Source organism: Barbus barbus, assembly GCF_936440315.1.
Source record: "Barbus barbus genome assembly, chromosome: 18".
Taxonomy (NCBI): Eukaryota; Metazoa; Chordata; class Actinopteri; order Cypriniformes; family Cyprinidae; genus Barbus; species Barbus barbus.
The window spans coordinates 7182132-7201289 of record NC_136746.1 but is presented as its reverse complement, the minus strand read 5'-3'; the positions used below and the strand labels follow the sequence as shown (position 1 = coordinate 7201289).

Genomic DNA, 19158 nt, shown 5'->3' with positions numbered 1-19158 from the left:
CATTGGGACGCAGAGATTGTGTGATTATGAGGCTAGACAAAAGTGAAGCGAACGCGGAGAGAGAGAGCGGGTGTGTCCGAGAGAGAGATAGATAGAGAGAGAGAGATATGTGATAAGGGTACAGTGAACCAGTGTTGCCAGGGTCGCGGTTTTCCCGCACAATTGGGCTATTTTGAAAATACAGTCGCGGGAAAAATTACAGAGTCGTGGGTTGCAGTTTTTTGGGCTACTTTTATAATGTACCGCGGACACCCAAAGTGTAGCCTTTATATACACATGCGAAGTTATTACAAACACTCGATGGTGGTTTAAAGTGAGTTCTGAGTAAAAGTGTACTATTAATCTCATAAATTGTCTTATGTAGCATGATGCTAATGTTAGCTCTAATGCATCTGCAGAACAGGTCCAATTCTTCTTCATAATACATTTTATCATAATACATTTTATCATAATAAAGTAAGGTCTCAAGAAAATGTTTTGTTGTATTTATTTAGAAATACTTTTGATAATAGTTGGGTAAATGTGTGCTGGGATTGAAGCGATGTGGCTTGGTAAACGTTTTATTGTCAGTATAAAGGCTGATAATGGCTGAATTAAAACAAAAGAATAATAAGGATTATGTCTCATTCCTGGCGGAGATGTGAAAGGTTCTGTTTCCTTAAACTAGTTTGTCACGCATTCCTTTATTTCAACACATTTACAGGTAAGTCCTAGTATTTTAAATTTGCGATTAATTGTGATTATTATGAACGCGATTCATTTTTTTAATCTATTGCCAGCACTAATACCTGACCAGTGGTCTCTCTAGTGAACACCTGTCTGTTTCCATTACACGGGTGTGTGCTTCACAAGCTTCAGTGTGGTGTCTGATGTCCTCTAATGCTGTTTGATGTCACCATCTTTTCACAGTCTCCTTCATTTGGATTCAGGCAGTTGTGCAGCATAAATACAATACTCCTTCTCAGAATACATCCGAGCATTAAAAGTGCCGTAGCGCAGTGAAAACAGGCAGACATTGCCATTATAGTCACATCATGTCATGGTTCAGTGCTTCAGTACTGTTACAGCAGCTCCTGTGCAAAGCTGATTATGTGGTTTATACCGTTTAGAACAACTATGATCCACATTTAAGTCTTCCCAGACCTTTGTGCTTCATGCATTTTAACCTGCTCGTTCTCTATCTTAAGTGATATGGTTAAAAAACATGCTGTTTTTGGAGATCTTCTTTTCTTATGAACTAAGCTGTAAAGTCAGTGTGGTTTCTGAGTATTTGAGATGCAGTTATAGCATGAGGGTATTAAAAGCATTTGTGCAGAGTGAATAATTCAATCCACCATGGAGTGTGGTTCAAAAGCTTTGTGCAGCATACAGCCAAAATTTATTTACACAAAATCTAGATTTACAATCCTCTTTTATGACGAGGAGAACGGCCAGAGCATATCATGTTGCAACTATGTGAAGCATGCATTACATTATATAAAGTATGTATTATGTACATACATTTAACTTCAGGCTATTCATCATCTCCATGTATTTCCTCTAAAATAGCTTTTAATCATCCCTAATTGAACACCCGAATCAACTAATCAAGGCCTTCAGAATTACTAGAAAACTATGTGCGTTATGACAGATATTTTGTTCAATCTGGAAAAAAAAAATAATAATTGTTGCCAGGCATATGTATATAAAGACTGGTCAACATTAATAACTGTTGTATAAAGGCAGTTGTGGTTTTATAATAATTAATTATTAAAAAAATAAGTAATTATAAAAAAGGTCTTTACCGATGTAAAAAAATGCCCCTGGAAATTGTGTCCCTTGCTGCAAGAGTTCATTAATTTAGCTTTATAAGACGTGTTCAGTTCTTTTTAGGTACTATATCCACTGTTCCCTTCCACGACTTTGAATAAGCAGCTCTCTATTTCCGGTCAGGGATCGAATAAGGAAATGGACACCAGCACCAACCTAATGTCTATCTCCTCTCTCATTCAGCAGCTGCCAGGAAAGGCAAATAATAAGGAAGGCGATCGTTGTCTATAATTAATGAAAGGCCTCCAATCAATCTACCAAGCTGCTAAAGAACTGAGACAAATGGAAGGCCAATTTTCCAGTGGGTAATGCTGTAATGAATCCTCTTCACTGACACGAGTATGCTAAAGGATTCAGCATGATGACATACTCATTAGTCTGATCTGGAAGGAACTGAAATGAGATCTAAGCCAGGACACATAGTGCACAAAAATGCTGACCGAGTCTGGAATCATCTCGAGTCTTTCTGCAGGTTTCGTCCATACAAGTATCTTTAGTTAGTCATTGAATCACCAATGGTCGTCGAAAACACTGATTCATTCAGGAATCAAACACAGCACTGTTTGCATTTCCAAGATGCGATGATTTATTAGTCCTGTTATTGCATTTTCATTGGCTGAGCAAAAACAGTAAGTAACTGGCAATATTAATGTCTCAAATGTATGTTATTCTAAATTAATTTCTTATTTAACTGTTGAATGAAAACAGGGGCTTTTCTAATCTTTCACATTGCCTCGTAAACATCCCTATAGTTTTATAAGCACACTCTTTTTTTTATGGATATAAAATATCTTTACGAGCAGCGAGTTGTTCACAAGGTGCAATAAAGAGCTGCATGGTCCTTAACAAATGAGAGATTGTAGGTAAAAATCCAGCGCTCGTTTTGTTTCCATTCTTATAAAATGGCTACTATTTTGGTGCAAATGATTCAGTGTGTTTGATTTATTTAAACAGTTCACTTCTGTTCCAATAAATCAAACGGAATAATATTATCAGACCATTTTGCAAACCCTTTTGACCGATTAGATTATTAAAAGAGTGATTAATTTGTGATCTGGCAAAGCTAAATCTGATTCTACACTGCTGATGGAAGACACATATGAATACAAACCATTATAACTGAAATGATTCTCAGGTCTGGAGCCGTCCACGGAAACGTCCAAGTTTTACAGCACGTTCAAAACACATTCAGGTATTTGCAAGAAAAAGTCAGACCAACTTGGTTATCGGAGCAATCGTTTAGAAGTGATTATTTTCACCGTCAGAGGGCGCTGCGAGCTACACCGATTCTGATTAGTCGCGTGCCACTTGAAGAACATGGATGAGGGCAAGCGCCATTATCATCAATCAACAAAAGAAACATCGTTATCGCTTTCAAGGTAGTAACATACTAACTATTTAACAGGGTGCGATTGGAGCGATCCCTGGCCACGGGTCTGAACTTGAGGCAAAAATGCCACCAAATTGGACAAGGGACACTCCAATTTTAAAAAAAAAATAGGTTAATTTTACAACTCCCCTAGAGTTAAACAGTTGAGTTTTACAGTTTTCGAATGCATTCAGCTGATCGCCGGGTCTGGCGGTAGCACTTTTAGCGTAGCTTAGCATAGATCATTGAATCTCAAAAATGACCAGTTTCGATAATTTTCATATTTAAAACTTGACACTTCTGTAGATTCATTGAAAAGTTGTGATTTTCAGGGCCGATATGGATAGGAACTATACTCTCATTCCGGCGTAATAATCAAGGAACTTTGATAACTAGTTACCTTGTTGGAGACTACTTTCAGGCGCTGCGTAATATCATTGTACCTGCTGCACTCATGGTACGGCAGCATGGGCTCTCAAGTAAGTGGCCAAGACCACAAGTGTGGCAATTTGGGCAAGGCAAATGTCTTCATGTTCCTGGTACGTCATAAGTTTTTATTTCTATGAGTCCATCTTGAACTTTCTGCTTGAGGGCGCCCTCCTGCTTCGAGTATGATTGAAACATACACATCACCTCAGTCCTGATTAAATAAGCATCAGGTCATGCACAGACTATCCTATCTCTTTGCATTTAAATCTAGATTTATTCATACACATCCCCCCGCATATTTTATGCCCATGCAATGAACTATTTCAAAGTGAGATCTTTGGTGAATTGTATTAAAACCAGACCCCAAATCATAATCAAACTAAGCATAATAATTAATTGCAATAACAGTATAGGTAACCCATAACTAAAAAAAAAAAAAACTTCAAATGTTCTTTAGTTTAGATAATAACAAATGCGATTTTAATTAGATTTAGACCACTGAAGTAGGAAATGTTCCCAGTTTCCAATTCAGAAATCTGGTCGCCTTATTCCAATGTCATTCACGTTAAGTTTAGCTGTACAAAAATAATCCATTAGGCTGCTTAATATTGCAAACTATTAGTTTAAGTTGATATTATCGTAGTCAAAAACGCACTGGTTAGTAGTGCAAATAGTGTTGCCAATTATTGCACTGATCTTACCTATAGTGGTTAATGAAGTGGAAGTCTCACACATTCACAGAAAATGTCTGCATTGCAAAATAAGTTGGAAATGATAACCTCCATAATTAGATTAAAAGATTTATCATTAATATTCCAGTAAAAGGGTCTAGCGACACGCCTGTATATACAATCATCACATTCGCAATCGTGCAATCTGAAACTGTGCTGATATTTACCACAACAGCACTCTTGCTTGTGTGATTACACAAAAATGCAAGGATATAATTGCAATAATGCAGATTTTACAAAGAGGCATTTAGGCTATTAGAACAGGTAAAACCAGCAAAGAGGGCAACAGCATGTAAGAGGATGAAAAGATAATAATGAAAAATAACAGTTCTGGCACAAAAACTTGGGTTGAATTATAAATGAATCACAGTATTTTTTTTTTAAACGATGCTGCTTTTTAAACAGTCTTGAGGTGTTAATTTATGCAATTCTCCTGGAACCTGTCAGACAAAACAGCAAATCGTTCTGGTCAGCTCTGTTGATATGCTTTGCTGACCCTAATTAGTGCCTGTAATTGTTTTGACAATTTACAACTAAGGACTGTTGGCACACTGTTGCTAGGTGCTTGTATCCACCCACTGATGAGCACCAGACCCTCATGACCAGCAGCGGGCACTCCTGCCTCATCACTACCACTCCACAGCTAGAATGACGTCATATGACAGAAATAAAACCCACACATCTGTGAATCATAGTAGTGCCTGGAGGTGACACCGCAAAACTGTACAGTTCAAAACAAGTCTTTAAAATAGTTTTATTTCTTTTAAAATATACATCAGTTTACAAATTCAGAAAATAAAATTAGTCCAGTCATAAGAATGTTTTTTTTTTTTTTTTTTAGGGGAAAGATCTGTGCATGGAACATCTACACAACCATGGAAGCTTTACTTGATCAAGTAAAGATCAAAATAAATTTCTTTAAACTGTGGTGAAAATTACACTGCATGGAGAGGGGGGATCAAAACGATGGTATGACAAGGAAAAAAGCACCACGTTGCTACAGTTGCACATATATAGGACAAGGTATGCACCAGAAATCTATTATGGACAAATTAAGAAGACAAACTGTAAAAATGCCCACATCTGAGATGGGATCGTGCGAGCCAACATCAACATGAAACTGGTTTTTGCATCCCCTTATAATCAATGAATTTCCCCCAACATGTTAAAGCATCAGGACAGTAATATCTTTGAGTTTCACAAAACTTAAAACTTCAAAAACAGAGGTTTAATAAAATAAAGAAAACAAAATACAACTAACAAAGCCATTTTTCAAAGAATTGCGAAATTTATGGCAGAACTTGATTTTATTAAACAGGAATTGATTGGGTGGAGAATAGTTGTTTCATACTAGAAATGACAGTTTGTTGAATCAATGCTTAAACTAGGGCTTCACCATGACTCTTGGTTAACATTAACATCGACAGAAAAAGGAGAGTCATTGTAAACGGGCGGCGAGCTAATTACATTTTGATGAAAGATTACCACGACAGTAAAACCAGGAATGTGTATTAAAGTAAACGGGGGCGATTTTCACTTTAATACAAAGGCAGTAGTCAATAAAGGCTAATTTCAGACTTAATTTGACTTGACTTTTTACATTTTGTTGATGGCTGCATGAACGTTGGCCTACTGATGAATAAAAACATTCATAGATCAAAGAAAAACTTGAAGCTTAAAGAGAAGATAACATGAATTGAATATGTTTTTCCATCACAGAGACGTCAGCTTTGGGCAGAAGGCGGATTGGAGTGTTGGCTGGAGCATAACCTTGACATTTTTTTCATTTCTTAGATTTCTCAGCAAAGATTTTGAATGACTTGCGTACAGCATGCCAGAGGGTCACCTTGGATTAAAGAAGATGTGCACGTCTCTTATGCGTGCAATTAAACTTGTTATTAAAGTTGCATAAGAGCAGAGGAGAAAGGCCTATTTATGCACTCAGTGTATTGCACATTCTGACCATTGTCGTGTCTTTTTTGTATTTATTTGCATGACCTGCGGTCCGTGTAACGTCTAACGAGACTGAAATATTTAAGAGAGTATTTCATCATGCGAGACCCTGGCGGGCTGTACTCTGTCTCTTTAAAGCATCACAGAACTATTTTAGAACATGATAAAATATTAATTATTCAGCATGGTGGGTAGTTACACTTCAATTAATCATGGGCTATTAATGGTACTCCCATATATTGCAGAGCAAGACTGATAACTACATACGAAGACCAAAGTGTAAGACAAGAAGAGTAAGTGTGGACTTGGGAGCCCTTCGATCGCACATTCTGCCCTTCATTGAGGAACATATAGCTGAATTATTCAGGGAAAGGAGTGCTGTGGCAGTGTGAATATATACTGCAAGCGTTTTACAAAAGTCTGATGTCCTTCCAGGAATACCGTTAAAATGTAATGCATACTGCTGTACCTTCTGACTCGCTGATATGTTCATAAATAAAAGTAAAATCCTAAGTACACAACATACACTTATGCATGAAGAATACTGTTGTGTATCACCTTTAGGGTAAATGTCTCAAGTCAGTAAGGGTGGAGGGGTATGCTGTGTCCAGTCTCTAAAAAAAATACACTGATTTTTAAAGTACAATACTGCATGAAGTATCTGGATAATGACTGGTCAACAGACTAAAACTTATTGTAAATAAAAAGCACAAAGCAAGCACTTAAGGCAACAGACTTTAATCGTCTCTAAAATATATTTATCAAAATAAAAGAATGAGGATGCATCTGAACCGTATTGTTTGAGAAAAGCCGATAAATGTTAAAATGCTATTTGAACAAGGCTTGAAATGAATCGACTGAAATTTAAGACGGGAAAACTCAGCACAAAAAAACAAAACTTGTAGAAAGTATCTGCTGGACAGATTGATCATCCATAATTATGAGAAATCAAGATTTAACACACAAAAATACACAGACAAACACACCAAATGATGGCGGGATGCACAGTCCCCTTAAAATACATACAGCATTAGCATCAGCTAAAGAATAACGAAGAATCAATGGAAACGGATGCTACATGAAGATGATTACATTCGCTAAGATCAAAACATGGCTTTTCTTGAAATCAGGGTTTAAAAAGAACAAACAAACAAAAATAATCTAAAGAATGTGTTCTTGTCAGTGCCACTCTAACAAAGGCATGTTTCTGGCTGAAATTTCAGCTTTTTAGCTCGTCATATTTTTATTTAGAAGTCAGTAATGTCATCCTAACAGAGAGAAAGCTTTGCTAGGTTTTTGTGGTGTTTTTACACAGTACTGTATGCATAGTTTTGAAATATTAATATGCCCTCTGAAAGGAAATTTGTGCCGTCAGCAGCATCATCTCTGAATTGGAGGACATGAAATACCAATGACACATTTTACCATTTCAGCCTTACTTGTAGAGGTTTTTTTTTACTCTTAAATACTGACCTTTGGAAAAAAAAATAGATTAAATAATTAAAATTCCAAGTAATTGAATTTCTATTGTTTTACAGTGTAACAACTAGAAGGGATTGTATACCTTCTCGTTTCATGACAGGATTCAGTAACCTGTGCACTTATACACATTTCTGCAAGTGCTTAACTGCTTTGATGGAAGTAATGGGACACTTTAGACCAGCAAAAGACAAATAAATACACAAAACTCTATACATTTACTTAAAATCATAATCGGTTTTAAATACCATTAGTCAAACAAAACAGATGAGAATGAAAACCAGGAAGTATACTTGATCATTAAAACATACCGAATACATCAAAATCAAATTCAAATGATTAAAGTACAAAAGTTGTCTTTAGGTTGGGTGTTGAAATACAGTGGTAGATCAATGAAGAGAGGTAACTGAAAACTGGAGGTGAAGGATCCTCTTAGTTTATGATGACTAAAAGCGAGCTAAAGGAACAAGATGTTCTTTTAAAGGGTGATGGAGAGCTCCCTCTGTCAGAGCAAGGGTTAGGCACTGAAAATTGACAAGAGAGTCCCATAGATTACATTTAATCTGCTTCAGCCAGCAGAATGCCTGACACAGTGGTATCTGTGAAGCTGTGGCCATTTGGTGCCATCCCAATCTCCCGTAACAAAGGACTTGCACTGGGATACTGGATAGATATCATTATCTGGGTAGAAAACTCACACCCGAGGGCAAAAGCAAATGCCAAAACACCCATTATGTGAGATGTTCCATGTCCGTACAATACCACAGGGATCATTCCTAATGTCGCCGCTGAGGAACTCTTTCTCTTACTGAAGTGTAATTGTATGGCTATGTCCTGCTGTTGCCCACTCAATCATGTCACATCAAACAGAATCAAGTCTTGGACTGGTGAAAATCACCTTAATTCAGACTATGACATTCTTGTGCGATCCCTCAAGCACCATCCACTCAAAGCCGGACTGACTGAAGTACTTCACCACGGATGCCATCAATACCATAGGTTCCACAGATAAAAGAGCTCCAAGCCTCAGAGAGAGGACAGAAGAGTTACAATGATGCCTCAGCAACAGCAGCATGATCAGGGATAACTTCAGCAATGCTGATCTGATCCCTTCCGCTTGTCGTATGCTGCTATGCCTAGTGATTGCTAGTAAGACGAAGAGCACTCAAGGTCATAAAAGAAGAGAAGAATAAGCCTGGAAGTCTCAGTCCAGCAAGTTTCCATGCTCTTGAGCTCTGGTAAGGCTGTCTTTGCGGTGCAAGTGATGAACCCCCATTCTCTTGGGGCTCTTCAGAGGTCGTGAGGAGCCAGTCCGAGGGGGCTTGTCTGCATAATCCTCAAGGGCAGCTAGGACTCTTGAGCCGACGACAGGAAAGTCCTGGGGCAGGATATCTCGCTCCTCAGCTGAACTTGCTGCAGAGCCAGCATCTTCAGCAAACTCTTGACACTTAGCAGAGGCCGGACTGCTCTCAATGGTGACCATGGTGTCACCACTAGCACCATCATTGTCAAGTGTATCAAGGGTCATCAGTAGGTGTTCACCCTCTTCCTGGGAAAAGTCACCACCATATTGAGTCTTTTTTGCCCGGAGGTCTGCCATGCTGCTGGTGTCTGTATCCAAACTGGACTCTCTACTTGCTGTCCAGCTCTGGGCAGAGGAACCGTCCTCACCATCAGAGTAAGCACCTCTCAGAGCCCCTACTCCCGATTTTCCATTGTGACTTTGGAGATCTTTCACCGTCTCACTGCTGAAGGACGTGCGGTTGACAAGGGAGCCTTCTGAGGATAGTGCCATTTTTTCTACAAACATGCGCTGCCAGTTGGCCAGTAGGTCCTCCTCTGAGCTACCAGAGCTTGCAAAGGCGCTCGGGGGCTGAGGGGGACTGCTAAAGGGACTTGAATGACTGGACAGGGTGTCCGTAGCATCCATCTGCGGAGGTGTACGCTGGTGAGAAGCATGCCCTCCACCAGAAGATGAGGAGGTCCCAGACCGCCAACCACCATCAGACACAGCAGGGCTATTGGGCACGGTGCGCTGGCGCTCGGCTGCCTCCTCTTCGTTCTGCACAAGACTAAGAGAAATGGCCTGACGAGTAGCGTAGGTGCAATTGGGCAGTGGACTGTTCTTGGGAATCTTGACTTTGTCATCTGAGGAGAACTCGATCACTTTGCGACCAGGGTACAGCGGGTTTGGTGGTGGAGGTGCTGGGTAAGGATTCAACTTCTCAAAAGAAGGGGCTGCCCCATCTTCTCCTGTTGGACCATCCAGGCTGCCCTGGCTTCGACACATGCCATTTACATGCTGCTGATCAGAACCAGCTCCCGCAGGAGTCCTGGCATGAACAGGACCCCCGTTTTCACGCCCTCCACTGTTGTCTTGGGGTCCTGTCATGTCCACGTGTACGAACACATCTTCAGCCACTGGCCGACCTGCACTGCTGCTAGACTGGGCTGAGTTGAGCACCAGGGGCTCTGGCTTCTCAAGAACACGAGCGATCACTGAAGTGGGCACTACGTCTGCAGGAGTCAGGCTTAGAGTGTCAGGATCCTGGGCTTGAGCTCCCTGAGAGCCCTGAGTCTTGTTAGGCAAGCTACTCTTCATGTGCTTGTTCACCATGTCCTGTAGCTCATATGGCAACTGCAAAACATTATAGAGAAAATAAACACACAAACAAACGTGAGAAGGGTTTACTGCAGTAGAGCTCATTTTAGGAATTGGTTTTCAGTGTGTCTAAAAAAACTATTATGGATAGAAAGATTCTCGAAAATGGCAGGTTATATCCCATCAACCAGAAAAAATCTTGGATAATGAGAACTTTATTGTAACCACCTGCAGGCATTCGAATGGCCATATTGTGAATAGATAATCAGAGTTAATTCATTTCTAGGGATACGACTTTTTAAGGACCAGCCTTAAAATATGAATGCATAATTCTTACATGGAACACAAACTGGGAAAAACACTAATGTTTACATGCAACTGGGACATGAATAGAATGTTTGATGAAGCCTATCTACCCTACTGCCCCAATGAATGTTATCTCAGTCATGATCAAGAAAAGCAGAAAGTAGGGTTTTTTCATTTAACACCATCCAATATCAGCCTGGCCTAGAAAAAATAAAGAGTAAGCAGCTCACCTCAAATTAGATTATTACTGAAGAGGGGTGAGACAGACAGAAAGAGAGAGAGAGACTAAAAGAAAAAAGGCAGGTGATGAGTCCTTTATTTCATTCTGTAGTGTGACACGATTTAACGAAGCCAGGCCAAGTCATTGATTTGTGGAAAAAAGGAAGGGAAAATCAGTGATCACACAGCCCCGCTCAGCTTTATGTTGTAACGATCCAGTGGGGCAGCAATTACCCACAAAGCCCTTACTTCCTCTGAGCATGGGGCACGGGAGAATTGATCTGTCCAGACCACACTTCCAAGCATGACCCCCGCATGGCCTTCTAGCTCAGAAATCTACATGACACTGCCTAAATTAATTGTCCCAGAGGGCATTAGTATCCCATGACCACTGCAGCATCACATGCTAGTGTGGGAAGTCAGATGTTACACAAAGTGCTACAATACTCCAATTGCTACGGTACGCAAAACAAGACTTCTTTCTCCCACAGAAAATGAGGACAGCTCATCTATCTTTACAGACCATTCAATGACTATCTGATGCATAAATGCACTAGCACGTAAACAATACTATACATCCTTGATCACCTGTTTTGTTCTTTCAGTGTTATATCCAATTTCATTCTTACTTGCCCCTGATCAATACATAAAATAAATGGAATTGTGGTTGGTAAAGTATACTTAAGTTTTGATGCGAACACTTAGCGTATACATACAGCCAAACACATAAGCATTCAAAGTAGACTCCATGTGTACACAACCGCCTGACAAATGCACACTATAAAGTTAAATCTTTGTCCAGTGTCTAAGCTATTTCTCTCCAGATGTTACGACTGATAAAAAGGTCTTAAATTTGGAGTTGAGAATATCTCTTAACCAACTCGCACAAGGTAGTTTGTTGTTCTTCTGTCTCTTCCATTTCTTTTTTAGATTGTGAAACAAAGACCTGGGCTAATGTTGCCACCTAATGGGCCTAATATTGTTACATTTATGTATAACAATTTTAGTTTTGTAAAGACATTAATTTATAGGCACAATTTGTATTTGTCTAGTCTAAATTAATTCAAATATTTTAGCAGGTCCCCATGTTTTGAAGATCATGAGAAATTCAATTGTCCAGACTTTTAGTTTATGCAGAGAAAGATGGCGTTTAAAATACTTGCCATATTGGCTGAGTGAGAGAGTGTGGTTGCAGGATCTTCCTCCTTGGCAGCAATTAATTCACAAAGGATCTTTCTTCATCCTTTTTTAATTTATTGAATTGACAGCAGTGACTAATCTCTAGACTTGTGATCTCTCTAGGAGAGCTATAGTGATGGAGTGAGTTCACTGGAACCTTGGTATTTTTAGAAGATATTTGATTCACTGTCCAGATTATCCTCTTGCCCTGCTCTCGTGAACTCTGTAATTCATTACTCTATAAGCAGAGACCACAGACTGTTTCTTTGCTTATTTTAAGGCTCGACTTAAGCCAAAGCCATTACCTGTTTTCATCCTCTTACTTCTAACATAAAGCTACTGTTGTAAAGCATCCATATTCATAAAGCATATAGCATATTTAAAGTGTGCATGTGTGACCGCTGTTAAAAATTGGGTTGCACATGTACAATTCTGATAATGAAATTTACATCACACACACTGTACGCATACCCTTGCATACACATAAAAACTGAAGTATACTTAAGGTTTCAATCAGATACATGGCTCTTGTCCAGAATAATCTTCAGTACGGACTGGACTTCATCCTGCAAGTCAAAAGTCTCATCCTCATAAGTGGCACCAAACACATACAAAATTGCAATAGCACTTGCGTAACCATTTAGTGGTACCAGCATCTTTCTTAGCTAGTGGCATGCTAGTCGTCATATTTCTAAGCTACCCTTACAAAGATGAGTTACAATACTACTCATTTTTGCAGTGACCTACACTTAACCGTCAAAGACTGCATGCAAATTACTGTGCACAGTTTCCATCTTTAGCTAAATATAGAGAATTGGCTCTACATGAGAGCCACTATAATAACTCTCAGATTCCCAGCACTGGACTGAAGCATAATGGCTCTCAAGTTCTCAAAGCACTTCTAAAGCTGTGATCGAACACACAAGTGGCCTGTTTGATGCATATGCACTTCCAGTGCAGATCAGTTTGACATTCATTTGGTGAATTTGGAGAATGATGCTTCACAAGTGGATGCTTTACAACAGTAGCTTTATGTTAGAAGTAAGAGGATGAAAACAGGTAATGGCTTTGGCTTAAGTCGAGCCTTAAAATAAGCAAAGAAACAGTCTGTGGTCTCTGCTTATAGAGTAATGAATTACAGAGTTCACGAGAGCAGGGCAAGAGGATAATCTGGACAGTGAATCAAATATCTTCTAAAAATACCAAGGTTCCAGTGAACTCACTCCATCACTATAGCTCTCCTAGAGAGATCACAAGTCTAGAGATTAGTCACTGCTGTCAATTCAATCAATTAAAAAAGGATGAAGAAAGATCCTTTGTGAATTCATTGCTGCCAAGGAGGAAGATCCTGCAACCACACTCTCTCACTCAGCCAATATGGCAAGTATTTTTAACGCTATCTTTCTCTGCATAAACTAAAAGTCTGGACAATTGAATTTCTCATGATCTTCAAAACATGGGGTCCTGCTAAAATATTTGAATTAGTTTAGTACAAAATACAAATTGTGCCTAGAAATTAATGTCTTTACAAAACTAAAATTGTTATACATAAATGTACATTTTAAATGCATGAATTGGATCATTAAAGGAAAAGCAGGCAACAAGTGTCCCAACTTAAATATTGTTGGAGTTGGCTGTGAGAATGATCATTTCAATTTTAAACCAATTTCTACCTGCAAAAAAACTCATAAAAATAACTAAATACAAAAAAAGGTGCTTAGAATTAATGCATTTAAAACAAGACAAGCGGTTCAAATAGTAAATATGCAAAAAGTGTTGCCCTCGCTTTGGCCAGGACTTAATGAGGTTTGCAGAATAAAACAACAAGTGCAGACAGAGTGATAGATGGGTTTAATGTAGAGCGCAGGCCACAGGTGATAATGTTCTGATGTGTTCAATACCCATATGCCCAGGGGGTCAAGCTGTCTTATCATATATCTCTGTTCTTGTACACACAGAGCTGTCCATCAGGCTGAAATCTGTCCTATTTTCCCCACGGACAGACACAAAGGCCAAACAGACGGATGTGTCTGGAGTTTGGCACCTTGTCAATACTGTGCCTTTTCTCTGCCAGCGAGACCGTCCGTATCCAAAGACCAGCCATGTCTCGCAGCACGACTGCCCTAAAAGACACTCTCCATGCTAAACACTGCCATAAAAGCACATCCTGCGCAGACATGGCTATTTTTTTTAATCCTCGCCCTCTCTCTATTCTTTTGGTCTCTTTCTCTTCATCTCTCTCTCTCTGACTATTCCTCTCTGATCCCAGTCCGTAAAATCAGAGGTCCATGTCCATAACAATAAAGTCACTGGGCAATCGTGCACTCTCTCTCTCTCGGCACCGTCCACGAGTGTCACTGTGGATTGCAAAACACATTCAGACTCTAACAAGTCCTGTGCTGCAGGGATAGTTCAGACAAAAATGAAAATTCTGATCTCATTTACTCGTCCACATGTCATTCCAAACCAGATTTATTTTCTGCAGAATGTGCCAGCTGTTCTTTTACATACAATAGTGGATTGCGAGCTTTTATTAAACATGTAATATACATTACGTATGTATGTATGTATCAAAATTTACATTTTTGGTGAATGGTTCCTAAAAATGCTGGAGGGGGTGTGCTTTAAAAATGAGAACAGATACTACTACTTACATCAGCAAACTTGTGATTCCTGAAATGCGATTTATTGCACTTCAACAGCTGCACAGCCAAATTGCAATCTTGCCGATACCGTTCCTGCATGAGGAGAGAAAATTGATATAAGAACAAGCATCAGGGAAACAGATATGAGAACGTCAAATAAAGAAGAGAGTCATCAACATATACATATATATATTAGGAGTTCCTACTATTCCAGTTGTGAATAATTGTATAAAGTTTTAAAAAATATACTGTATATTATTACAATTTCTATCTAATGCAATCTTAGACAGCTTGGCATAAATAGAATAAAATAAAACAAATTCCCAAGATGCTTTAGAATTCTATTATTTTACATTACTTTTCCAAGTCTTAAGTAAATTAATTAATTACTACTTACATCAGCTTACATTACTTACATGAATTAATGACAAACTTCCACTTTGAAAATACATTTGAACATATTTAGGTTTTCAAAGACTGTGAGAACCCTGTTCTTTAAAGGAAACTTATTCTCCTTTAAAGGTTTTACTTATTTTAAATCATTAAAAGTTATCTTGAGGTGCCCTTCAAAGTTTGCTGAGACCCCTAGAGGGCTCTGGACCCCTGATTGAGAACCACTGCTCTGATATGTAGAAAAATACAAAGTAATAGCAATCTTAAAGTATGAGTAGTTCTGTGTCCAAACCTTTGACTGACTGGCACCCAGGGTAGCAGTCATCAGGATTCATAACTAAAAAGCCCATAAAGGGAAAAACTTCTCCTAACATCAACCTCAGAGGAAGGAGCTATGATTGATGTGTGCTCTATCTGTCTAAGGAGATGAAGCGCTCTGTTTAAACACTGTGAACAGACGGCTATCGGTTTCTCCAGTGCTGTAATTAGTTCCCTGTGGCACCGTTTCATACATGTGGTGTAATAAAGGCACATTTCAGAACGACCTGCATTCTGGTGCTTTGTTATTCCTTGTGGAGTTACTTAAAAACATTGTCAGAATACCAATCTGTCGGTTAATTTACAGTCCCGTGTCCGAAGCGAATTTGAAGAAGGAAGTGTTTATAATATAATTTGAAACAAATCTCTCATTATAAATGAAGGGCTTCCTCATGCAACCAGATTATTTAAAAACAGGCAGTGTTTTTTCATCTAAAAAGGCTAGCCTTGCTGGAAGTGTGTGTTGAGTGGTGTTGTTTATGTGCAGTTGATTCAAGTTTGAATCTTAAAATGAGAATGAAACGAATTAGGAGACTTTCCCGTGTTCCCCAGTTAAGCTCCAAAAAGCCAGACATCATTTCTGGAATCTGACAGTAGACTTCTGTGAAATCTCAGCACAGATCCTCTTCATGCAACTTTCAATTTTCAGCTCCAGTAGTTATCAATCCCAGTAACACTGCAGCTCTGACAACTCAAGTCCAAAACGTGCCTCAAACACAAAGCTCTGATATCACACGTACATTCAGTTCCTCCAGCTTGTCGATAGTGTTTTTGGCATCCACGAGTTTATTCGTGAGCTCCACTATCTCTTGATCCATGGTTTTCTTGTCTCTTTCCACTTTACGGAGCTGTAAGGAGAAAAAGGACATTCATGTAAACTTTTAACATAAAAGGTCTCAGATGAGGTTCAACCTCTCTCTCTTAATACAAAGAACACCAGTAGCCATTTTTGGTTTAGGGGGAAAAAACAACACACAAAAACATGTTTTCCGTCAATCCTAATTTCATTGCTGACATTGCACCAGCTGCAAATAAAAAGTCATTCAAAGAGCCTGGAAATGTGGCTGAGGCACAGTCCATGGGAAAAACAAATAAAGGAGGCAAGGAAACATATAGACAATCTCAAATCTTGACGTGTCTCATTCTCTGTATCTCAAACATTTCTGTCCAATTAGCTCAGTCTTTGAAAACACAAGAGGGTAAGTAAAGTTGGTTTATCAAACTCAATCTATTTTATTTTATGCACAACGACAGCTCATACTGATCATATCTGTCAAGCTCCAGAAAGAAACAAGATGCTGAATTTTCTTTGATGCACAGTTTTCAGTGTCACATGATCGTTCAGAAATCATTCTAATATGTGACCCAGGACCACAAAACCAATCGTAAGTGTCAATTTATCAAAATTGAGATTTATACATCTGAAAGCTGAATAAATAAGCTTTCCATTGATGTATGGTTTGTTAGGATTGGACAATATTTGGCCGAGGTACAACTATTTGAAAATCTGGACTCTGAGGGTGCAAAAAAATCTAAATATTGAGAAAATCACCTTTAAAGTTGTCCAAATTAAGTTTTTAGCAATCAAAAATGAAGTTTTGATATATTTATGGTAAGACATTTACAAAATATCTTCATGGAACATGATCTTTACTTAATATCCTAATGATATTTGGCATAAAAGAAAAATCAATAATTTTGACCCATACAATGTATTTTTGGCTATTGCTACAAATATACCCCAGCGACTTAAGACTGCTTTTGTGGTCCAGTGTCACATATGTATATGAATGTGTATGTATCTATGTGTATGTGTAATATATATATATATGAATAATGAAGAACTTCAGTTAGTTTTCTTATACTGTAACATCATATTCCTTCAACATAATGCACACATCATATAGAATATTTTTATGCTACTTTTACTTTTTTTTTTTGTCCTCAGCCATGGTCAGTATGAGCTGTTGTTGAAGATTCTCCAAGAATTCTCCTTTGTGATTCATGGAAAGAATAAAAGCATCAGACACCAGTGATTGTGGGCAGTGTGACTGAAGCGGAGACTACAGACAATCACCACTCCAGCTACATCTATACGCATAAAATGTCTTCTGTCTGACTTCCTGTCACTTCACACTTAACTCCTGCTGTGATGGCAAAGTCCGAAATGTCTTTGTACTAAATATGTCTGAAGAAAATCTCTTGAAAGAACTTTAAAGAGGACATACTTAACAAAAGCTTTGCTACTTAAGACACACTTCAGCCCTGCCGGCTCTTGGTTTAAGTGGAGACAGAGAGATACAAAGAGAGACACTGAGAAAAAGTAGACAGAAGTTGTGACCCTTAATCTGGAGCCTGGCATGTCCATAACAAAGCAATTATCTTTATAGGCACTGTTTGACTGAAGTGGACAATGTGGACCAATAAAAGAGAGTTAAGGAGAGAACAGCCTTTCAACACAATGCAGAGTCCACATGTAACAACGGCAATGCAACAGTCAGTATAATGCACAGCACATCGGACAGAAACGGGGATAGAAAGGAGGGAGCCAAAGTGTTTTTATCACTTTAACAGTTGCATTCACATCATCCAAAGTTGTAGTCAAGTGGTCAAAATGCCAACTGCGCTTAAAAGGTTTCATAATTGACTAATACAACATCATTTATTTAGGAAATATATGCTTGCATAATATTATGTGTCTGTCTACCTGCAAAAGACATGTTACATGCCATGTGTTACAAGACATGTTATTTTGACAAGCATAGATGCAAAATCCGCTGACAGCCCATTTATGAGCAAAGTAAATAATAGGGCTCCAGACGTAAAAGTCCCATTCATTTTTTTCCATTAAAAAATAAATAAATCAGCAGTAAATGTTTAAAGAAAGTCCTAATATATTAAAAATCCCCATGAAGTACTACACCACCCATAATCCTAAAGAGAAACCAACCAATCACAGCCAAGCACAACAGTCACAGTACACTCCCATAAAGATCTGAAAATCACTCTCAAACTATTTTTCTTTGAGTATTTTGTAATAAACATTGTCTTTATATATTGCTTTGTTTTAACTGTTTCCAAACTTACTCAAAGGTCTTCATAACAACCTGTTAAAATAAAAAATATATTGTATTTCTTTTGTATAAATTAAAGTTTGAAGAAACTTAATTGTACAGCAGTATGCACTTCTCAATGTAATAATAATAATAATAACATAAATATTGATCATATTAAAAAGGAAATATCATTTTGACATTTTTCTTCAATTTTTTAAATTTTAAAAACAATAGCACTTTGTTTGTCAAAAAATAAAGGGAATGGTTAAATTTTCATTTGATTACATTTTAAAAGATTAAATTGTTAATGTTTTATGCCTTCATTTGATTGCCACCATTTTTATAATACATTTGCATTAAATTGAGAATAAAATTTTCAAAATGTAAACAGAAAACAAAACATTTCTTTAAAAATAATAATAAATTTCCAGGGCCCTATTATTAAAATAATAATAATAACAACATTAAATTTTAAATTAATTTAAGTTTTATGAATTCCATTGATCAGAAACTTTTGATTATTGAAATTTAAGCCATTGATTTGGAGTCCAGAAAAATGAACAGAAAACACTGAATTTGGGAGAAACTAAAACAGATTTCATAGAACAGAAGTTATGATTCAACCCAGAGCCGGATGGTTTGGTGTGATTGGTTGATCTCTCTTCAGGAT

At 38.1% G+C, this 19158-nt stretch overlaps 1 protein-coding gene across 1 annotated transcript in view; it reads right to left on the bottom strand.

The window, feature by feature from the left end:
• Positions 1 to 5076: 5076 nt before the first annotated feature.
• The window catches only part of tjap1 (tight junction associated protein 1 (peripheral)), a 99223-nt gene continuing 85141 nt past the window's right edge, over positions 5077 to 19158 (bottom strand). Inside the window, exons 8-10 of the mRNA XM_079439601.1 lie at positions 16173 to 16280; positions 14731 to 14814; positions 5077 to 10408 (exon numbers count right to left, since the gene is read on the bottom strand). Of these exons, the coding sequence (XP_079295727.1) occupies positions 8975 to 10408; positions 14731 to 14814; positions 16173 to 16280 (1626 nt within the window). The 3' untranslated portion in view covers positions 5077 to 8974. The remainder of the gene's footprint in view (positions 10409 to 14730; positions 14815 to 16172; positions 16281 to 19158) is intronic.